Raw genomic sequence first — 24,503 nt, forward strand, 5'->3', positions numbered from 1 at the left:
GTAATTTCAAAAATGGCGAGATCATTCGTTCTGCCTTTATCGCAAAACAGATTCGTGAAAAATGCATCGAATGAAGTACCTGAACTTCTCAGTATGAAACCTTGAACTTCACTCTGTTTTTCACGTGCTTTTTTTGCCCATAGCTCTCCATCCACGCATCGGAACACTCACCGGAATTGAGCAAGTGATATACCGATGGAAAGCTTCTGTAGACACGCAACTTTCCCGTGTTGATCATTTTTTCATACTCGCAACGGTTTTAAAAGTTTTCCATCTGAAATTTATTCGATGTAATAGTTGACCTTCCAGCTGTTTTCACGTTGAACTTCTGTGACGTATTTTCATTTGTAATTTTCTTATACATTCGTCAATGTCACACAAATGATATTTCTTTTGTACAAACCTTTCTCACAATAATTTTTAAGTTTCTTCGACCGAGGACTTTGAACTTACACAAATGATTTCCTACTGTTTTGAAGTAAATTAGAAAATGACGAGATCATGATTTCTGCCTTCATCGCGAATGGAAATACACTGCGTGAAGTAGTTGAACTTCTCATGCATGTCTGTTCGAACTTCACACTGTTTTTAACGAGTTGTTTTTTGCACTTCGTGAAGTAGTTGAACTTCTAGGACGTGTCTGTTCGAACTTCACTCTGTTTTTGACGTGCTGATTTTTTACGTGGTGTTTTTTGCACTATGTGAAGTAGTTGAACTTCTGTGGCATCTCTTTTGAACTTCGCCCTGTTTCACTTTTTTGTATTTTTTCTTATATGAAATACACACCATGTAGTACGTGAACTTCCGGTTGTTGTCACTTTGAACTTCTCTCTGGTTTGAGAGAATTATTTTAAAACACAAAAAATAACATATTTTTTTTGTATTTTGGACATCTAAATACACAGTGAACCTCTCTTAGAAGAATTTTTCAACTTTTCCTCGTCGAGCACTTGAACTTCTAGCAACCATTTTTTCGTTTATGAGTTGTTTCTACAAGTGCAAAAAATGGTGTTGTGTTTTTTATTTTTTGAACAGGTAGATCCTATGTTTTAATAAACTCCGAACTTCTTTGTTATTTCAATTTGAACTTCACCTTTCTATATTTTGAGTAAAGAATTGTATTCGGTTTTTATATGAAAAAATTGAACATGGAAATACAAGGTGAACCTCTCTCGTAAGAATTTTTGAACCTCCCGAGATAGAGCACTTGAACTTATTTCAACAAACCTTTTAAGCTTTTATTTTTTTATATTTTTATTCTCACCCGAAATGCATTTTTTGCAGTACTTGAACTTCTCGTTGTTTTCATCATGAACTTCTGTCACATTTTTGTGTATACGTCGAATTACACACAATTGAAGGTCAGACGTCATTTTTTGCCATTTTTGAAAACATGTAATTGGAGGTCGGACGTCCCGCAATATAAATTCTGAACCGTTCACGAAGGTGCACGTGAACTTCTTGTAACAAGTCTGAGTTTTTTATATACTTCAAAATTCTATGTTATTTTAAATTGAACTTCTTTGTCTTATTTCTTCGAAAAAAATATGTTTTCAAATAAGCATCAAGCATTTTTTTTAAATTGAACCTCATACTTTTATTTTCCCTAGAAATGGGAAGAATTTTGGATTTTTCATATACATCGATTTTTTATATATTAATTTAAATTTAACTTCATGATTTTATTTCTTTGGTAGCAAGGAAATATATATTTTATAAATACCGAACTGCTCTATTTTTGTAAATTGGACCTCTTGGTTTCCTAGTTTTTTAATAAGTATTTAACCGGTTTGTTATTTAAATTTGAACTTTGAAAGTTTTTTCCTTTAGAAATGGTGAAATCCTTTTTATGAATTTTGAACTGTTCTATTTTAAGATTTGGAAATACTGCGTTATTTTATTTTGAACTTCTTGTTTTCATTCTTTAATAAGCAGGAAATTTTGAATTTTGTATAAACATCGTACTGCTCCATTTTTTAATCGAACTTCTAGGGTTTTTTTCTAACGGAGAATATATCCCGTTTTTATTTAAAAAATGAGATGCCTTTTTTTATTCTATCTCCTTGGGTTTCTAATAAACTTTGAATTTCTTTGTCTTTTAAATTTGAACCTCAAGGTCTTTTCTTGAAACGAGGAAATCCTTCTTTTTATAGTTTTTGAAATGATCATTTTTTAATTCGAAATTCTAGGTTTTTCACTCGTGTGCGCACATTTTTTAGAGAGAGAATAAAGTATGCGTACATTTTTGTGAAGTAAATAGCAAGAGATAAAAATATAAGGATATGGTGTTGAGAGCAAGCCTATTGCTTTGGCCAACACACGTCCAACAATCCTACAAGCACACACACGCACACACATGTCCTGTAACCACACAGGAGTTATGTGAACCACTGTGACGGCCGGTGTATAACTGTAGTACAACTTGGCGTACATCTGTAGTAGAATTTTCATGGTCGCTGACATACAACTGTAGTACAACGTAGCGTATAGCCGTAGTAGAACTTCACCACCACCGGTGTTTAGTCGTAGTAGAACATATAGGTGTAGTAGAACGTCTTGTGGTGATAACAGGTGCAGGTGGCGCGACTTGCTACTGCAGAAGCAGTCAGCAGAAGGAAGGCTGACTCGGCAACGGAAGGCTTGCGCGTGCGGATTCAGATTTGCTTGCGCTGGATACTAAACTAAAGGATTCTGCCTATGACCGCGGTGGTCCAGCGACGCAAGGTGAGTGGCATGGCGAAGGGAGTCAGAGGAGCCAATCAAACACCTGCCAGTTTAGATCAATAATTTTTTGTCAGTTCAAAATTAAGAGTAGATAAGGAGCAAGACTAGCATATTTCCCCTTTTTGTTTATTTGTAGAAGATGTACATTGGTATTGCTGTTTGAAAACGAACTCTGCTGATGTTTGAAGACTAACACATCTAGTTGAGTATTCTACAAACTTGTCCATCCGCTTCAATAATTCATAGCATTTGACCATACAAATTCAGAGTGCATTCAATAGTAGGAACAACATGACACCATCAACTGTCGACTAAATCTAACAGCCTACCATCAAATTATAAACAAGTGAGGTCGCGATGTAAAACATTGTTGATCTAGAATTATTTTTTCACCTGCTAGTACCTTTTGCCTGCAGCTGCTTGTTGCTGCTTGCTTGCCCGCCAAAACCAACACCCACGTGCCAAGAAATGTTGCTGCCGCCGACCAAATTGTCAGCTGCATAGGTATGTTCGCTTGACAGTGCACTGGTTTCACTCGACAGATTGTCACTGGCTTTCCTTTAAGATGATGCGGTCTACATCAACTGGCTATTTGAGGAGAGGATTCACACATGTAGTGAAGAAACAGAAAATGGCGCCCGTCATGGATGGTGCGCTGGCGAGAATAGCATGGTTACAGCCAGTGGCGGAGCTAGCTTTTCACATCAGGGTGGTCCGCCCCCCAAAATTTTTTTTGACAAAAAATGCGACATGTGAACGTTCTAACTAGTTCACAGTATCACATAGAAATAGATCAATATGGTCTTACAAACAAACTAGAATTCTCAATTAAGACTAAGTTTTGCATAAAGAAACCTACATAGTACATATATACTACATGGATCATAGACATACCTTGAGAAGTTTAAAAACACTATGTTTTCGGCCTACGCTTTTGCATTGTCATGAAGGTATCAATTATATCATGTTCATTCACCTTGGAGAAAGGATTTCTCTCAACACATGTGACTAGACAATCATCCAAAAGACTATCGCCCATCTTATTTCTCAACTTGCTCTTGACTATGCTCATGGCAAAAAATGCGCTCACAACATTTGTTGTTGCCACCGGTAGAATAAATACCAATTTTAGAAGCAAGTACACCAAATGATGAACTATATGTCTCCCTATTTGACCAAGCTTAACCGAGAGATCAACAAGATTTCCAAGGCCTCAGAAGTTGTCATCTTTTTTCATGTCATCTATATAGTTATGAACTTGTAGTTTAAGGTGTATCAAGTCATCACTTGAAAAATCTTTGGGATAAAACTCAACAAGTCTTTGTACCTTGCATACCATTTGTGCATCAAAAGCAGCAAATGAGTTGGCGGGATTCAAAGCAGATATAGAAGATGACAACTCCATGTTAATCTCATCAAACCGATTTTCAAGCTCTTGACTAATTTGATCAATGACTCCAAAAAAATTCTCTTCTAAAGTGATCTCCGGCCCTCTTCATTTTACAACAAATCTGCAAGAAAACGACTTTCTCTCAATAAAGCTAATTGAGGCCTAAATGATTTGCAGAATTATGTATATGTTCTTCATGTAGTGGATAGCATACTTCAAAAAAGCAAACTCTAAATCAGAAATTTGTGTATTTCGGTACCTTAAATCAGGCAGGGTATTCTGGTTTTGGCCAGATTTGCAGCAGGGGGGCGAGGCCGCGAGGGCAGGGGCGCCAGCAGTCCCGGCAGCCGGCCGACGGCAGGGGCGCAGCCGCTCGCTGGAGCAGGGCTGCACACAAGGAGGCGTCGGCTGGACCTGAGGGCCGCACGGGCGGGCTGGACGAGAGGCGGGATCTTCCTTTACGGTGGAGGGGGCGCGACCGGCGGCAAGGAATGGGGAGGCGGCTGCTGGCTTGCCGCGCCGGGGTCGGGGTCGGGCGGCAGTGCGAGACTGCGAGGGCATCAGGACGAGGACAACTGGGTCTGAGCAGATGGCTGCGTTCGTCGTGGACTCCTGGGTGTGTTTACTGGGCTGGGTATTTTTCAGGCCCAATTAAAATGTATAAGTATATAGTAGGCTGTCTCAAAATCCCAGGGTGGGCCGCGGCCCACCCTGGCCACCCTGTACATCCGCCACTGGTTGCAGCGGGATCCGAGGGACATTGCGCCTATGAACTTACCTGGGCTTTGTCATTAAACGGCCTAGGCACCGCGGTGGAAGAGCCCCACCGGGATGAGGCGGTGTGGTGGATGTGGAGCCCCACCGGGGGAAGTCGGGAAGAGCCGGAGGGCGGGAGACACAGCCGTGGGTTTCTGGCGCGCGACACCTTGGGTAGGCCTGCATCGCGTGGGGGAGGAGACTTGGCGGAGGAACCGGAGGCACTCGCTCGATCTCGTCAATGGGGAAGAACGCGGGCACGCCGACGAGCACATGCACCGGCGACGCGTGGAGGTGCGTGGATCCCGGTGGCTGCGGTGGTGGGAAGGTGGCGGTGCGGGGAGGTGGGTCGCGACGGCGGTTGTGCGCAGGCGGCGGCGCAGGGAAGTGGCAGGGCGGCGCACGGGGCTGCTAGGTCGGCGCCCAAGCTTGGGCGCGGCGGCGAGGATATGGGAGGCCGCGCCGCCGGAGGATCTGGAGAGGTCGCGCCGTCGGAGGATCTGGGAAGGTCGCGCCGCCGGCAGAGGGGGTTGGTTGGGGTCGGGGGTGGGGGTGGGCTTTTTTCTTTTTTTAGCTGCTGGTTCGGAAGTTCGGGAGCATCTTGATCGCGGCCTTATGGGGCCTTACAGGGGGTTGCTGCGATCAGAATAACTATTTTAATACCATGATTAGAATAGTGTTAGTAACAGAATAACATAGGGTCCGTTCCATTTTTCTCGTAGACCCTATCGATGTGCACGAAAAAGAAAAGAAAAAGCCCACCTCCTATTCCCCGTATCCCCCACGAACCCCCTGCCCATGCCCCGCCCCCTCCTCCACCGGGCTCCACCCCTTCCCCGCACGCCTCCTTTCCATCGGGCGCCGCCCCCTTCCCCGCGTGCCTCCTCGCTGCCGGGCGCTGCCCCCTCCAGAGCGCGCCTCCTCGGCGCCGGGTGCCAGCCCCTTCCCAGCTAGCCTCCTCGCCGTCGGGCGCTGCCCCCTCCAGTGCGCGCCTCCTCGCCGCCGGGCACCGCCTTCTCCAGAGCGTGCCTTTTCATCGCTGGGCGCCGCTCCTCCTACACGCACCTCCTTGTCGTCGGGCACCGCCCCCTCCTCCACAAGCCTTCTCACCGCCGGGTTCCGCCCCCTTCTCGCCGGCTGGCGCCGCCCCCTCCTCGCGTGCCTTTTCTTTGCCGGACGCCAACCCCACCCTGCTGCCGGGCGTCCGCCTTCGGGATCCAACGCCCAACACCACGGTCTCTGTTGTCCTGCTGTTTCACATGGGAGGTGTTAGCCTCCTGCACCCGCCGGATCCGGTCATCCCCTTCCGTTCACCTCTTCCACCCGAGGCCATTCACCACCGCCACCAGTTCTCATTCAACACCGGCCCCAGAATCCCGCGCGTCAATGACGCCGCTGTCAACCCATGCGAAGCTTCAAAAGAGGTACAGTTCAGAACTTTAAATACCCAGAGGTTCAGTTCTGAACTTGCAATGTCTCCAGGAATGTTACTACAGAAATGTTTCAGTTTGAGTTCATATTGAATCACATGTGCCATCTTGCTATCTTTTGGAATCAATAAGTTGCATGGAGATATCACAGAACAATTGTTAAACAGGATGGCATGTATGTACCAATAAAATGGTGTGATGTGTTCATATTGTGTGAAGTTCAAGAAAAAGAAAAAGGAAAGTTCAAGCAAAAACAAAACTCAGGGATTTCACTCTTGAACAAGAAAACAAGAAATTTTTTGTAAGTTTTATGTGTTGGGGGGGGGGGGGACAGGGCCGTTGTTGGTTGCCTGGGTCAGTTCATGTGCAACCGTTGGAGGAGTTCAAAAAAATCAGAACTCATGTATTTCCACAAAATTCTGTAACTTTCATGTGTGTGCTGCTACAAATATGAACTATTTTTCCAATCATACTAGTACTGATGCAATCACCTAAATAAGTTGACAAAAAATTCTGTAAGTTTGGCGCGTGTCCTGCTAAAGATCTAAACTTATTGTACAGTCATTCTAGTACTGATGGAGATCGAGTTGACTGAAATAATGTAGTCGATTCCTGAGACCCTTACTAGTCCTTTATATATAGAAGTTGTGCCTGATAGCCATACATGGCTTTTCTCTTTTTTGCCTACTTGTTTTGTAAAATTCTTTGAACTTATTTAGGTGGTATATTTGGACCTTTGCCTCGTTAGTACAACAGCACACTCCATAGTCGGTCATGAGAAAAGCTACGTGCAGGCCACCCAGTGCTCCATCCTCGATCCGGCTCAGTTATCTCCCTCCCATCCTCTCTCTGATGTGTGTGTGTGCAGGGAGTCAGAGGAGATAAAGCAGGGGATTGTTGATGTGCCTGATTGTTGCTCTCCTGTTGCCGTTGCCGAGCACAGGGGGTGGTCGCCGGCGGCTCCATTCTCGACCCAGCTGCTGCCCTGCATGCAGCCAGCCTTGGAGACCACCCGCCACCACGACCGTCGTTGTCCATCCCCTACATCGACAGTGCTCAAGCGGCTCTTCTCACTGGCTCCTACGACTCCCTCATTCGCCATGGATACAACCATCATGTACTGCAGTGTTCCTTTGCAAGTTCAATCTGTATCATAGCACGAGTTCAGAAGTTTCATTTTGTGAAGAAGCATGCAAATTCTCAGTGCAGGTGTGGAGAACCAAAAAGTTATAATAATGGTGAATCAGAAGTTCAAGCACAGTAATCTGGGGGCGTGGGGGCAACTGCTGATAGAGACCGAGTCAAAGTGTCGTGACTGCTGATGCAGATCTTCAGCATGGACTTTGATGGAGATACTCCTCTAATGGTAATGCCCATCTGGATTTGAATTAACAAAAAAAGTTACATAATTTTGGTTACTCTATACTTGTAAGATCTTCAGTTCCACGGATATTTGTACTACTACACTTTGAACTGATGGAAAATTACAGTCCTACTTCCAGAAGATATGAGTGAGATGCGATGGGACCTGACCAGATGCTGATGTTGGACTAGAAAATTTAGTGAAAAACTATTCTGTGCTAAAAGAACAACTATGCTTTGTCGGACAAGCACAATACGAGGTAATGGAAAGCTCCAATGCCCACCTACAATATATTTTGTCCTGAGAAAAAATTACACAAGAGTGCTAGGATGTTCAAATAAAAATAGTACACACGTGTGGTGTCGTTTATATAATTTTGTAAAGAAGATCTATATGTGTAAGTTATCTGATAAAAGAAAGAACAAAATCAACTTGCAAATTTAGGGAAACATGTGTACCTTGAGAGAAGTTCATAGAATAAATGCTAGGAGGTTCATTTGATGTTCGTTTAAGAAGTCCTCAATGCAAGTTGGAGGGCTGGTAAGTTCTACTACTAGTCTACGCCAAGTGCCAAGTTCAGGGGCATTGCCCACTGATGGCGAGGACAACGAGCCAACGACGTCGGATCATAGGTCGAAGAGGTGTTTCTATGTTCCTATAGCACGAACAGGTGCTTGTTGTTATGCCTGATAATGATGTTGTACACAAATGGCTTATGGGATATCAGGGTAATGTGCATACAAATGATTTTAGGTTAATATTATTTGATTTGACTACAGTACACGAAGCCTCTGCCTATGTAGGATGTAAGAGGGTTGACGGATCCATGCCGCACAAGCACTGGTGCTCTGCTTTCTTCTTACTTTGTGTTCTAATTTGCTTTCTTCTTATTTTCAGCTTGCGAGAAACAAAAAGAAGTTAAAAAAATGTTGTGCCCGGAGTTCATATTATTTGCTACCCCGTGATGTACGTCTCTAATTTCTCCCTCCAAATGTGTTGGCCCATGTGGTTGCATTTTCTGTTTTTTTTCATTTTGGATATACAAAAAAGGTTATTGAAGCTCAAATGTGATAAGCACATAAGTTCAGATTTCCAATGCTACAAAGTTCACGTATACCTCTCTGTTTTAATCATGGCATACAAATTTTGCACTACGAGAAAGTTCAGAGGCAAGAGCGTAGAAAATAAAGAACACAAAAATATCAACAAAAAATTCACTAGGAGAAAAGTTAGTCAGGATATGCAAGAAAAACTCTTATTTTATTTCATTTCAAATTCCAATTCTAGTTAAGTTTCATTTCTTATTTTAGTTTAGTCAAGTTTCTTATTTTAGTTTAGTTCAATATCTAATTTTTGTTCAGTTCAATTCTTATTTTAGAAAAAAATGAATTGTTTCTTTATCTACATTCTTCTATTCAACATCGGGGAGAAGGTGCCTCATGGTAAAAGCGTGCCAAGATTTTCGAAGTACCCCAGGCCCATCCTGTCCTCTATACAGATTCTAGAGTTTAACACATCAAATGGAAGTTTGTTCTCAAAACTGAAATTGTTCTGCATGTACTGATAGATTAGTTGTTAACTATTGGAGTGTTTCGTTCTTGCAGAATAAAAATAAGATGTATGCATTGCTTCTTGGCCCAGCTTGAGAGAACCCTCATGTTAAAAAGTATAAAGCAGTTTTGGTAGCTCAGGCTTCTTTATGTTTTGGAGATCTACAGAGTGACTATCTGAGAGCTGTGCTGGACTTTCTCATTACAGCATGGAACTTCTCTAGAAATCCCAGTTGATTTTTAATGTTTGTTCCTCATCACTTCTAAAAATCTCAGAGCATCCGTCCAACTATGTATCAGGATATACTATGTTGTAAATTTATGTATGCTTGTATGTGCAAAAATATATTACGGTTGTTGCTTCTATTTCTTGTGGTGAGGATGTTGTAAGTTCAACACGACGTCCCAGATAATCTAGGAAATAATCTCAAACAAAAAGAAACCCCACGAAAATTCAAATGATAAAAGTTCATGTTGTAAAATGAGAGAAGTCCAAAACATAATTGCAAAAAAGGAGTTAACAAAATAAACACACGAAAAATTTCTATCTGAAAGAATACCATTCAGTTCAACGATATAAAGCACGCAAGTTCGGGACTATGATACAATAAATCGTTGAAAAGTTATGAGGAAAATCATACCGAGAAAACAAAGTAAAGTCTAGTATGTGAAAACACGCTTGGTATAAATCCATACGAACATCCGTTCAAGTACTTTTTTTCTAGAACCTTTCAAAATTACTCTATGAAAAATACTAAGTTCAACTCGACGTACGAGATAAGTTCGGAAAAAAGCTAAAGAAACCCCACAGAAATTCAAATGGTAAAAGTTGAAGTTGTAAAATGAGAGAAGTCCAGAACAACGTTAAAAAAATGTTATTTAAAATCACACAAAATATTTTTTTTAAAAAGTCATTCAGTTCAACGATATAAACCATCGTTGTAAACCTATTAATCACTCTCTCAAGTGTGATGAAAATAATGGGCAGTAAATTGATGAAAAAATATCATCGAGTTCAAAACACGCCGAGACACGCAACAACCACCCCAGTTCGGCTGTAGTAAGTACCTCAGTACGAGTTAAAAATGATGGTCCATTCGGAATAAAAGAAATGGCAGAAATTCAAATTGTAAAGTTCAAGCAAAAAAAGAAACCCCATGAAAATCCTGCTTAGTAAGTACCTCAGTACAAGTCGTAAAATGAGAGAAGTTCAGAACAACGTTGTCAAAAAAAATGTTGAGTTAAAAAAAAGAAACAACACAAACACATTTTCTTTTTAAATAAAATATCATTCAGTTCGATGATACAAACCATACAAGTTCATGGGCGACGATACAGTAAACCGTTGAAAACTTACTAGAAAACTATTACCCAAAAATAAAGAGCAAAGTCTAGTTAGTGAAAACACGCTTAGTACAAACCCATGCAAGCATCAGTACAAGTACCCTTTTTCGGAACCATTCAAAATTACTCTATAAATAATAGCTCAGTACAAACATACAGATATATAAGTACGAGTATTCTGTTTTTTCAGACGAGAAAACAACATGATCCGTCATGCCATATTCAAAATTACTCTTAAACGGTTGCGAAGTACAGAAAACGTTCAACATGACTAAGTTTCGCATTTTTGATAGCTATCCAACGGTATATTATTTGCCAAATTTCGACAAACTTTTAAAAAAATCACATTCAAAATCAAATTTGACCGTATTTGAATTCATTTTTAAACCGTAAGGATTATAAAAACATTTCTATATGAAAAAGTTGCACATTTTCCACAGCTTTCCAACGCCGTATCATTTGCGTCAATCCGACAAACCGTTTGCAAAAAATCGCGAAAATACGTTTCGCCCAGAATTTCACCGTTTTTCAAATTACTTTTAAATCATATACAATTAGAAAAAACAATACATATATGGAAGATGCAGATTTTTACCAGCTTTCCAACGCCATCTTATTTGCTCAATTCCGACAAACCATTTCAAAATTCAGTCCAAAATACGATTCACGTTTTCGGTTTTGAAAAAAACGGTTTTTTCAAAACTGCTCTTAAACCATAATGATTTTACAAAAACGTTCAATATACTTGAAATATAGTTGTCAAGAGCTTTCCAACGATGTATTACACGCCCCGTTCCGAGAAAAAAATTACAAAAAGTTTTTGAACTAAAGAAACGATCTGTTAAACACAACTGAAAGAATCAGTTCAACTGCTTTGGAAACATCAGTACAACCAACTGAAACCGTCAGTTCAAAAAGGGTAACAGAATAATATTCTGTTATGCGTAACAGAATAGCCCAGACGTATATATATATATAATTTTTGGCCTCGTGAAGGAGAATGTATCGCTCAAGCTTGGGGGAGGACTAAATATATTATGCACACATGCCCCAATCATGATCTTTCAAGAGAAATTATTATTCAAAAAATTTATGCTAGGCTTTCTCATAATGATCAATCCATGCTCGATACTTCTTTCATTGGCTCCTTTATGAAGAAAACTATTGAATTCAAATGGGATCTTCTGGAAAGAATTAAACGCAAATATAAAGATTGGGAAATTGACAAAGGTAAAGAGGCAGGTATAAATTTTGAGTTCTATTGTGTTAAATCTTTTATGTAAATTGATGCTTTTCATAAGTTTAGTACTAAATATGGACTTGACTCTGAGATCGTAGCTACTTTCTATGAATCATTTGCTGCTCATGTTGATCTCCCTAAGGAGAAGTGGTTTAAATTTCGTACACCTATCGAAGAAAATTGTGAGGAACTTGTTATAGTTAAAGACAAAACAATTATTTATAATGTTGATCCAGTTGTGCCTACTGCTTATATTGAGAAACCTCGTTTCCCTGTTAGGATTAAGGAACATGCTAAAGCTTCAACTATGGTTAATAAGAGTAGTACTAAGACACTTAAACCCTCTGAACAAATTAGAGTGGAACCTAATGTTGCAATGATCAAGGATCTTTTGGTTGATAATATTAATGGACATATCATATATTTTTGTGATGAGGCAACTAGGATTGCTAAACCCGATACTATAGATAAAAACAAATCTATTATTGGTATGCTTGTTGTTTCTGTTAAAATAGGAGATCTTTGTTATCATGGTTTATGTGATATGGGTGCTAGTGTAAGTGTCATTCCTTTACTCTATATCAAGAAGTCATGAATGATATTGCACCTGTTGAGATAGAAGACATTGATGTTACTATTAAGCTTGCAAACAGAGATACTATTTTACCGCTTGAGATTGTTAGAGATGTTGAAGTATTGTGTGGTAAGATCAAATACCCTACTAATTTTCCAGTTATTGGATCTCCACCAGATGATTTTTGTCCCATTATATTTGGTAGGCCTTTTTTGAATACAATTAATGCTAAGATTGATTGTACTAGAGAAACAGTCAGTGTTAATTTTGGTGATATATCTCATGAATTTAATTTTGCTAAGTTTCATAGACAACCTCATGATAAAGAATTGTCTAGTAAAGATGAAATTATCGGTCTTGCTTCTATTTTTGTTCCTCCCACCGATCCTTTAGAACAATATTTGCTAGACCATAAAAATGATATGCATATGAATGAAAAAAATGAAATAGATGAAATATTCTTTAGACAAGCACCTATCCTTAAACACAATTTGCTTGTTGAAACTTTGGGAGATCCTCTCCCACCTAAGAGTGATTCTGTGTTTGAATTAAAGAAACTGCCTGATACATTAAAGTATGCTTATCTTGACGAAAATAAGATATATCCTGTTTTTATCAATGCTAACCTTTTAGAGCATGAGGAAAAGAGATTACTTCAAACTCCGAGGAAGCACAGTGCTACTATTGGTTATACTCTTGATGATATGAAGGGCATTAGTCCCACTCTATGTTAGCACAAGATTAATATGGAACCTGATGCTAAGCCTGTCGTTGATCATCAACGATGCTTGAAAAAATGAAGGACGTGGTAAGAACTGAAATATTAAAGCTTGTGTAGGTAGGTATAATTTATCCTATAGCTGATAGTAGATGGGTAAGTCCTGTTCATTGTGTCCCTAAGAAAGGGGGTATTACTGTAGTTCCTAATGATAAAAAGGAACTTATCCCACAAATAATTGTAACTGGCTGTAGGATGGTAATTGATTTCAGGAAACTAAATAAAGCTACTAGAAAAGATCATTACCCTTTGCCTTTTATTGGTCAAATTTTAAAAGGTAATCTAAGCATACACAGTTTTGTTTCCTTGATGGATATTCTGTTTTTTCTCAAATACCTATGTCAAAAGAGGACCAAGCGAAAACTACTTTTATATGTCCTTTTGGAACTTATGCTTATAGATGTATGCTTTTGGTTTACGCAATGCACCTGCTACCTTTCAAAGATGTATGACTGTTGCACTACAAAAAAAAACACTTCCGTGATGATACATGTTTGTCACAGTAGGTCACGTTTTTTGTCTTGCATGTACATCCATGAAGATTTTATGACAAAATCAAGATAGCCATACCTTTGCTGTCGTAGAAGTGTTCCATGACATTACCAAAATTATCATCATGGAAGTGTCCACTTCCATGATGATAAATTGTGCGTCATAGAAGTGCTTTCGTCAAGGGTGGCCAACATGTGGCATCACCGTAAAGGGTCGCCGTTAAGCTATCGAGTCTGGTTTTTGATCCGATAACCCGTTAACAGCCGGGACCAATGGCGATTTTCCACGTGTAAAATTCTCATTGGCCGAAGGAAACACGTGTCAGCTTGTCATTGGGTCAGATAGGCGCCTATGATATGTCGACACGTGTGAAAGGCCAACACTGGCCCATTTAGCTTACAAAGGCCGGCCCGTTTGACTTGGTCAAAAGTTAGCGGGCCGGCCCATGAAAAGTCCGTTAACGGTCTGTTTGCATATAGCCCATTTTACGGCCCCATAACTCACGACCTGTTAGGGCCTTCCCAAAATCGGCCCACAACATCGTGTGGGCCGTCGAATATAATACCAGCCCGTTTCACTTTTGGCCCATGTATGGCCCACGACATCTTTTGGCCCATATGAGGCCTTCCATATCTTTAGGCCCTTCAGTGGCCCACGGTGACTCTGGCCCATAATGAACAGTAAATTCTTTGCACCCATTAATGGCCCATGATTTCCATGGGCCGTTTCCATCCCGTGTTAGCTTTCGGCCTACTGACGGCCCATACGTTCTTGGGTTTCTTTTCGGCCCTTGATTACTTCTGGCCCGTTAGTGGCCTATTCCCCTAATGGGCCAAATTTGGCCCGTGGTTAGTATCGGCCCGTTCGTGGCATGTTAACCCGTTGTGCCGTTTCCATCCCGTCCTATATTCTGGCCCATTAACGACCCGTTAGCCTGTGACGGAATTAAGCCTTTGCTGTCTTCCGGCCTATTAAAGACACATTACTGTGCTGGCCTGATACCAATTACGCCCGTTTACGCCCCATGTGGACCCATTTATCCGACGGCCTGAGGCCCACCAATTCTACAACCTATTGGAAGCCCATTTATCCAACGGCCCATTGGAGGCCCATTTATCCAACGACCCGTAGGAGGCCCATGGATCTTATGGCCTGTAGCAGGCTCAAGGTTACCATGGTCCGTATATGGCCCATGGTTGTCACGGCCACTAGCAAACCAGGGAAAAAGAAGATTAGGAAATAAATAAGCCCGAAACTAATGCTGGGCTATTAAGGCGATTGCACAAATTACATTCACTGGGCATCAAAGTTCGCCACCAGTGCAAATATAGGGAACACCCTACACTATAAAAAAATGGCTTGCTGTTTTCTTCAGCCGGTGGTTGCACGTTAAGAACAAATTTTGTATCGCAACAAAACAAATTACAACCATAAAACAAAAGGAGAAAGTTAATAGTCTGGCAGATAAATGCACCACCAGAAGTTCAGAAGCTCAGTTCATTTGACCTGACTGATACGTTTTCATGTTGTAGTGTCTGATGGAGCATCATAACCTTCGCCTTCATTTCTCCTAGGCTCCTGAACAACATAGGAAATGTCTGATAGTCTGGTTTCAAAACCATGCATATCTTGACGACATCAAACAACGGCTGTCCTTGTTTCACAAAGGGTCTCTGTTAGGGAATGGACTTGTGTTTGGAGTGTAGATATAACATTGTTTTGAGCTTGCATATCTTGATCATGGGTAGTTTGGATGAGATTGACTTAACAACCAACCCAGTATTACGAAGGAACATGCTTTTGGCACTGTTAGTGGACAGGTACTGACCCACTGCAGCAATAGGTGACATTGCGGTTATAGTTGCCTCGTCACCTTCAAAAGGTGGCGGTTCCACCATTTTTTCCATAGCTTACTGCAAAGTTGAGTTTTTACATTACAACTACTAGAATAGAAGATATTAAGGAGGCAGAAAAACTAAACAAAATAGCTTTGGTCTATATACAAAATTTATTTTGGTGAACACGTGTAAAATATTAGTTGTATTTTACTGCAAAGTACATAATAAAACTAGGTTCCAAACATATGACTATGTACCATGGCTAATGTATTGTGTATTTCTTCACATTCGATTGACAGCTAAGGATAAAAAGACAAAGTTTATAATACGGTAAGATAGTATGACATCATTCATGATGTCTACTACACAACCTTCTTCTTGTAGACATTGTTGGGCCTGCAAGTGCACAGGTTTGTAGGACAGTAGCAAATTTCCCTCAAGTGGATGACCTAAGGTTTATCAATCCGTGGGAGACGTAGGATGAAGATGGTCTCTCTCAAACAACCCTGTAACCAAATAACAAAAAGTCTCTTGTGTCCCCAACACACCCAATACAATGGTAAATTGTATAGGTGCACTAGTTCGGGGAAGAGATGGTGATACAAGTGCAATATGGATGGTAGATAAAGGTATTTGTAATCTGAAATAATAAAAAAAGCAAGGTAACAAGTGGTAAAAGTGAGCATAAACGGTATTCAATGATAGGAAACAAGGCCTAGGGTTCATACTTTCACTAGTGCAAGTTCTCTCAACAATAATAACATAGATAGATAATATGACAAGCCCTCAACATGCAACAAAGAGTCACTCCAAAGCCACTAATAGCGGAGAACAAATGTAGAGATTATGGTAGGGTATGAAACCACCTCAAAGTTATCCTTTTTGATCGATCTATTCAAGAGTTCATAGTAAAATAACATAAAGCTATTCTTTCCGCTCGATCCATCATAGAGTTCATACTAGAATAACACCTTAAGACACAAATCAACCAAAACCCTAATGTCACCTAGATACTCCATTGTCACCTCAACTATCCGTGGGCATGATTATATGATATGCATCACACAATCTCAGATTCATCCAACCAACATAAAAGTACTTCAAAGAGTGCCCCAAAGTTTCTATCGGAGAGTCAAGAACGTGTGCCAAACCCTATGCATAGGTTCCCAATGTCACGAAACCCGCAAGTTGATCACCAAAACATACATCAAGTGGCACATGATATCCCATTGTCACCACAAATAATCATGGCAAGACATACATCAAGTGTTCTCATAAAAGACACAATCCGATAAGATAACTTCAAAGGAGAAACTCAATTCATCACAAGAGAGTAGAGGGGGAGAAACATCATAAGATCCAACTACAATAGCAAAGCTCGGGATAAATCAAGATCGTGCCATAGAGGGAACACGAGAGAGAACACGAGAGAGAGAGAGAGATCAAACACATAGCTACTGGTACATACCCTCAGCCCTGAGGGTGAACTACTCCCTCCTCGTCATGGATAGCGCCGGGATGATGAAGATGGCCACCGGTGATGGATACCCCTCCGGCAGGGCGCCGGAACAGGCTCCTGAGAGGTTTTTGGTGGCTACAGAGGCTTGCGGCGGCGGAACTCCCGATCTATCTTCTGTTTTGGAAGTTTTAGGGTACGTAGGTATATATGGGTGCAGGGGGTACGTCGGTGGATCTCCGGGTGCTCACGAGGTAGGGGGCGCGCCCAGGGGGGGCGCCCCCACCCTCGTGGGCAGCCCGAGACTCCCCTGACGTGCACTCCAAGCCCATGAGGTTGGTTTCCTTCCAAAATTAACTTCTCCAGTTGATTTCATTCCGTTTTGACTCCGTCTGATATTCCTTTTCCTCGAAACACTGAAATAGGCATAAAACAGTAAATCTGGGCTGGGCCTCCGGTTAATAGGTTAGTCCCAAAAATAGTATAAAAGTGGATAATAAAGCCCAATATTGCCTAAAACAGTAGATAAATTAGCATGGAGCAATCAAAAATTATAGATACGTTGGAGACGTATCAAGCATCCCCAAGCTTAATTCCTGCTCGTCCTCGAGTAGGTAAATGATAAAAAAGAATTTTTGATGCGGAGTGATACTTTGGCATAGTTTCAATATAGATCTTCTTAATTGTGATATGAATATTCAGATCCAAAAGATTCAAGACAAAAGTTCATATTGACATAAAAATAATAATACTTCAAGCATACTAATCAAAGCAATCATGTCTTCTCAAAATAACATGGCGAAAGAAAGTTATCCCTACAAAATCATATAGTCTGGCTATGCTCCATCTTCCCCACACAAAATATTTAAATCATGCACAACCCCGATGACAAGCCAAGCAATTGTTTCATACTTTAACATTTTCAAAACTTTTTCAATCTTCACACAATACATGAGCGTGAGCCATGGATATAGCACTATGTGGAATAGAAGGGTGGTTGTGGAGAAGACAAAAAGAGGGAAGATAGTCTCACATCAACTAGGTGTATCAACGGGTTATGGAGATGACCATCAATAGATATCAATGTGAGTGAGTAGGGATTGCCATGCAACGGATGCACTAGAGCTATAAGTATATGAAAGCTCTAAAAAGAAACTAAGTGGGTGTGCATCCAACTTGCGTGCTCACGAAGACCTAGGGCATTTTGAGGAAGCCCATCATTGGAATATACAAGCCAAGTTCTATAATGAAAAATTCCCACTAGTATATGACAGTGACAAAATGAGAGACTCTCTATCATGAAGATCTTGGTGCTACTTTGAAGCACAAGTGTGGTAAAAGGATAGTAGCATTGTCCCTTCTCTCTTTTTCTCTCATTTTTTTATTTGGGCCTTTCTCTTCTTTTTTTTGGCCTCGTTTTTTTAGTCCGGAGTCTCATCCCGACTTGTGGGGGAATCATAGTCTCCATCATCCTTTCCTCACTTGGGACAATGCTCTAATAATGATGATCATCACACTTTTATTTTTATTACAACTCAACAATTACAACTCGATACTTAGAACAAAGTATGACTCTATATGAATGCCTCCGGCGGGGTATCGGGATATGCAATGAATCATGAGTGACATGTATGAAAGAATTATGAACGGTGGCTTTGCCACAAATAAGGTGTCAACTACATGATCATGCTAGCAATATGACAATGATGGAGCGTGTCATAATAAATGGAATGGTGGAAAGTTGCATGGCAATATATCTCGGAATGGCTATGGAAATGCCATGATAGGTAGGTATGGTGGCTGTTTTGAGGAAGGTATATGGTGGGTGTATGATACCAGCGAAAAGTGCGCGGTATTAGAGAGGCTAGCAATGGTGGAAGGATGGGAAAAAGTGCGTATAATCCATGGACTCATCATTAGTCATAAAGAACTCATATACTTGTTGCAAAAATCTACAAGTTATCGAAGCAAAGTATTACGCGCATGCTCCTAGGGGTATAGATTGGTAGGAAAAGACCATCGCTCGTCCCCGACCGCCACTCATAAGGAAGACAATCAATAAATAAATCATGCTCCGACTTCATCACATAACGGTTCACCATACGTGCATGCTACAGGAATCACAAACTTCAACACAAGTATTCTTTAAATTCACAACTACTCAACTAGCATGACTCTAATATCACTACCTCCATATCTCAAAACAATTATCAAGCATCAAACTTATATTAGTATTCAATTCACTCAAAATAAAGTTTCACATATCCTGAATACCAAGTATATTAACATTAAGCAAATTACCATGCTATTAACGACTCTCAAAATAATCTAAGTGAAGCATGAGAGTTCAACTATTTCTCCAAAATAAATTTACCACCCTGCTCTAAAAGATATAAGTGAAGCACTAGAGCAAATGACAAACTACTCTGAAAGATATAAGTGAAGGTCAATGAGTAGCTAAATAATTATGCAACTATGCAAAGACTCTCTCTCATTTAATAATTTCAGATCTTGATACTTTATTCGAACAGCAAGCAAAGCTAAAGAAAACTACATTGCAAGGATAGCACAACTCATGTGAAGAAGCAAAAACTTAGGCTCAACCGATACTAACCGATAGTTGTTGAAAAAGAAAGCTGGGATGCCTACCGGGGCATCCCCAAGCTTAGATGCTTGAGACTTCTTGAAATATTATCTTGGGATGCCATGGGCGTCCTCAAGCTTGAACTTTTGTGTCTCCTTAATTCCTCTCATATCATGGTTTCTCTTTTTATCAAAAGCTTCATTCACAACAAACTCAACAAGAACTCGTGAGATCGGTTAGTATAAACCAATGCAAAACCTTATCATTTTCTACTGTAACAAATCATTAAAATTATTATTCAACATTGAATACTAAATGCCTATGCATATTTAATACTCCTATCACCAAATAGAATCATTAAACAAGCAAACATATGCAAACAATGCAACTATAACAGCAATCTACCCAAACAGTACAGAGGCTCGCGGTAGTGGAACTCCCGATCTATCTTCTGTTCTGGAAGTTTTAGGGTACGTAGGTATATATGGGTGCAGGGGGTACGTCCGTGGACCTCCGGGGTGCTCACGAGGTAGGGGGGCGCACCTAGGGGGGCGCCCCCCACCCTCGTGGGCAGCCCGGGACTCCCCTGACTTGCACTCCAAGCCCATCAGGTTGGTTTCCTTCCAAAATTAACTTCTCCAGTTGATTTCATTCCATTTTGACTCCATCTGATATTCCTTTTCCTCGAAGCACTGAAATAGGCATAAAACAACAAATCTGGGCTGGGCCTCCGGTTAATAGGTTAGTCCCAAAAATAATATAAAAGTGGATAATAAAGCCCAATATTGCCTAAAATAGTAGGTAAAGTAGCATGGAGCAATCAAAAATTATAGATACGTTGGAGACGTATCAATTCATATCACAAAACAACTGAGAACAGACAAACATGCAATTGTAACATTGTGTGGGCAAGTCTAGCATGTAACTAGATTACAGATCAAGATCAAAGGAACATCACTCCTCTCTTTTAAACCTTGTAAGGTGCAATGATACGCTAAGACAGTTGTGTATAAATTAAAAAGAGTAATAGACATTGTCTGCAAACCATGCAGTTTAACGCACGAGTAAGAGTAAGTAGTTGTTAAATGGCATGAGGATTAAGGACTTACAACAGTGGCTGTGGGAGTCCTGGACTAGGGGGTCCTCGAGCATCCGGGCTATTGGATGTGGGCCGGACTAATGGGCCGTCAAGATACAAGACTGAAGATCATCTCTTGTATCCCGAAGGGACTCCCGTATGCGTGGATGGCAAGTATAGGTGTCCGGATATGTTATTCCCTTTCTGTGAAATCGACTTTGTACAACCCTAAGTCCCTCTGGTGTCTACATAAACCGGAGGGTTAGATCGGAGGCAGGATCACAACATTGCTAGGCTAGCTAATCTAGGTTAGCCACCTTGATCTCGTGGTAGATCAACTCTTGTACCGCCTATACCCTTCGAATATAATCAAGCAGGAGTAGGGTTTTACCTCCATCAAGAGGGCCCAAACCTGGGTAAACACTGTGTCCTTTGTTCATAGCTACCATCGGTCTTCAGACATACAGCTTGGGACCCCCTACCCGAGATCAGCCAGTTTTGACACCGACATTGGTGCTTTCATTGAGAGCTCCACTGTATTATCGACAGCAGGATCGATGGCTCACCCCTTCATCAACAATGATGCTGCGTCCTAGGAGACCTTTAGCCCCGAACAGGTCTTGGTGTTCGGTGGCTTTGTGCTAAATGCCAACTCGATCGGCCGCCTCGAGCAGGTCGACAGTTATGCCCCCGGCCACCAGATCAGGTTTGGAAACCTGAACTATGCCGCTGACATTCAAGGAGATCTGATTTTCGACGGGTTCGCAATGTCGGCTGCTGCTTTATGCCCCTACCAATAAGACTCTTTGGATCCCCTATTAGATCTTGTTCAAGGGTCAACACCCATACCTTCCCCGGCCTTAGATCCGGGGCGGGCCTCATCATCCAAAGTCGGGAGCGTAAGCCCCGCCGGACCTCTCCCCCTTGTGGAGCTCCCGATCGAAGACCCAGATTCAATCCTAGACTTGGCTCTGGGCAACCATCCCAAACTGTTGAGGTCTGCGCTTATTGGATCCGATCAGGTATCCCATGCCAAACTTAGCCCTGCAAATCTACAGTTTCCGGTCCAATTTCCGCTCCTCGATGAATCATTGGGTTTAATGCAGTCACTCGCCATCACAGAAGCTTTGCCTCCAAACTGTACCCAGCTTGGACTGGGGGCTGAGAGCGGGGAATTTTTTGCCCCACCCACCGCCCACTTAATAGCCACTGTCGAGGATTTAACTGACATGCTGGACTATGCGTCCGAAGACATCGACGGCATGGACGACGATGCCAACGCCGAACCAAGCCAAGTCCCACCCATCACGGGGCATTGGATGGCCACCTCAATCTATGACGTGTACATGGTGGACACTCCTGACAAAAAGGACGACGAGGATAACCCGAGCCCTGATGAGGACAAACCCATCGATAAACCACCAAAACGCCGACGCTAGCGGCGCTTCTCACGATCGCGTCGGGCGAAGGATAGTAACACCGACACCGGAGACAATGAGACTCCGGATGACGCCGAAGATCCTGAATACCCCGTCAAGCCCACATCCAAACAGGACGAAAGGGAAGAGGGTGGATACAGCCCCGGACACGCCGATCACAAAGATTCGAAGGACAACAACTATATGCCAGAATCCAAAGAGGAATTTAGCCTCGGTGATGCATCAAACTTCTCGGTAGTGCAATGGATTAAGGTAAATGTGCTAGATTTTATCATCCCAGAGGAACCCCTCGATCAAGAATGCTTCAAGCGAGAGCTTATCACCATAGCTCGGAACCTGAAAAAGAAACAACAGCAGCTCAAAGCCGAACATGATACGCTTAATGAAAGATGGAGTAAGGTCTTGGCCACTGAGGAATACAGCCACGAGCGACCTGTCAAAAGTTACCCTAAGGGCAAGCTGCTGCCACAATTCAACAATGAATCCCTTGAGCCAATACCATCGAAATACAATCAGGTAGACCAGCCAGACCGAGCACCACGTGGGCGGGATAAAACGGCATATCAAGCCGAACACCAACCCGCACCCCCTCACTGAAGAGGCAGGGAGACAGCAGCTACGGGATACACATATGACTTGCAACATGACCTAGTGATACGTCCATTTTGCATCATGCTTTTATATCGATATTTATTGCATTATGGCCTGTTATTACACGTTATGTCACAATACTTATGGCTATTCTATCTTATTTTACAAGGTTTACATAAAAAGGGAGAATGCCGGCAGCTGGGCTTCTGGGCTGGAAAAGGGGCAAATATTGGAGACCTATTCTGCACAGCTCCAAAAGTCCTAAAACTCCACGAAAGTCATTTTGGGAATTAATAAAAAAATATTCAATGGAAGAAATACCTGAGGGGGGCCACCCACCACCCATGAGGGTGGTGGTGGGGGGGGCGCCCTACCCCCTGGGCGCGCCTCCCTACCTCGTGGGCCACCTGGCATCCCTTCGGTGCCCATCTTCTGCTATATGAAGTCTTTTACCCTGGAAAAAATCATAAGCAAGCATACAGGACGAAACTCCACCGCCACGAGGCGGAACCTTGGCGGAACCAATCTAGGGCTCCGGCGGAGCTGTTCTGCCGGGGAAACTTCCCTTCGGGAGGGGGAAATCATCATCATTGTCATCACCAATGATCCTCTCATCGGGAGGGGGTCAATATCCATCAACATCTTCACCAGCACCATCTCCTCTCAAACCCTAGTTCATCTCTTGTATCCAATCTTTGTACCTAAACCTCAGATTGGTACCTGTGGGTTGCTAGTAGTGTTGATTACTCTTTGGAGTTGATGCTAGTTGGTTTATTTGGTGGAAGATCATATGTTTAGATCCTTAATGCATATTAATACCCCTCTGATTATGAACACAAATATGCTTTGTGAGTAGTTATGTTTGTTCCTGAGGACATGGGTGAACTCTTGTTATTAGTAGTCATGTGAATTTGGTATTCGTTCGATATTTTGATGAGATGTATGTTGTCTCTCCTCTAGTGGTGTTATGTGAACGTCGACTACATGACACTTCACCATTATTTGGCCTAGAGGAAGGCATTGGGAAGTAATAAGTAGATGATGGATTGCTAGAGTGACAAAAGCTTAAACCCTAGTTTATAAGTTGCTTCGTAAGGGGCTGATATGGATCCAGATGTTTCATGCTATGGTTAGGTTTACCTTATAACTTCTTTTGTAGTAGCGGATGCTTGCAATAGGGGTTAATCATAAGTGGGATGCTTGTCCAAGAAAGGGTAGTACCCAAGCACCGGTCCACCCACATATCAAATCATCAAAGTAACGAACGCGAATCATATGAGCGTGATGAAAACTACTTTGACGATAATTCCCATATGTCCTCGGGAGCGCTTTTTTCATTATAAGAACTTGTCCAGGCTTGTTCTTTGCTACAAAAAGGATTGGGCCACCTTGCTGCACCTTATTTACTTTCATTGCTTGTTACCCGTTACAGATTATCCTATCACAACACTATCTGTTACCTACAATTTCAGTGCTTGCAGAGAATACCTTACTGAAAGCCGCTTGTCATTTCCTTCTGCTCCTCGTTGGGTTTGACAGACTTACTTATCAAAGGACTACGATAGACCCCCTACACTTGTGGGTCATCACCTAGCCAATAAAGCTGGTCAGACTAGATCAATCTACAAATCAAGAGGCCGTGCCCCGGCGCGAGGCAAGGGCTATGAAGCCCGGCGTGACGACCATTACTATACTAGGGATCAGAACCGAACTCAGATGTCAGCCGATCTCCGCCGTGATATTGTGCGATATAGAGGGGCCGCGCACCCTTTATGCTTCACCGATGAGGTCATGGAACACCAATTTCCGGAAGGGATTAAACCTGTAAACATCGAACAATACAATGGAACGACGGATCCGGCCATCTGGATTGAGG

At 41.9% G+C, this 24,503-nt stretch overlaps 1 protein-coding gene and 1 long non-coding RNA gene across 5 annotated transcripts; one reads left to right on the forward strand and one right to left on the reverse strand.

Moving 5' to 3' along the window:
• Positions 1-2,686: 2,686 nt before the first annotated feature.
• On the reverse strand, positions 2,687-5,412 carry LOC119305308. 3 transcript variants are annotated; one of them, XR_005148608.1, is made up of 3 exons: positions 4,893-5,412; positions 3,128-3,299; positions 2,687-2,767 (listed from the first exon to the last, which is right to left on the reverse strand). XR_005148608.1 is itself a non-coding variant. In XM_037581872.1 (3 exons), the coding sequence occupies exons 1-3, from the start codon at positions 5,054-5,056 to the stop codon at positions 2,760-2,762; spliced, it is 327 nt and encodes a 108-aa protein (XP_037437769.1). In that variant the 5' UTR covers positions 5,057-5,412; the 3' UTR covers positions 2,687-2,759. The 3 variants fall into 3 exon arrangements, 1 of the variants encoding a protein (XP_037437769.1); XR_005148607.1 differs by having other exon boundaries at positions 3,128-3,312; XM_037581872.1 differs by having other exon boundaries at positions 3,128-3,282.
• Positions 5,413-5,825: 413 nt separating this feature from the next.
• On the forward strand, positions 5,826-9,553 carry LOC119305309. Of its 2 annotated transcripts, XR_005148610.1 has the most exons (6): positions 5,826-6,294; positions 7,169-7,417; positions 7,505-7,666; positions 7,791-7,922; positions 8,561-8,629; positions 9,268-9,553. It is a non-coding gene; the product is annotated as an uncharacterized LOC119305309 (long non-coding RNA). The 2 variants fall into 2 exon arrangements; XR_005148609.1 differs by having other exon boundaries at positions 7,791-8,629.
• The last annotated feature ends 14,950 nt before the right edge of the window (positions 9,554-24,503 follow it).

Source organism: Triticum dicoccoides, chromosome 5B, assembly GCF_002162155.2.
Source record: "Triticum dicoccoides isolate Atlit2015 ecotype Zavitan chromosome 5B, WEW_v2.0, whole genome shotgun sequence".
NCBI lineage: Eukaryota > Viridiplantae > Streptophyta > Magnoliopsida > Poales > Poaceae > Triticum > Triticum dicoccoides.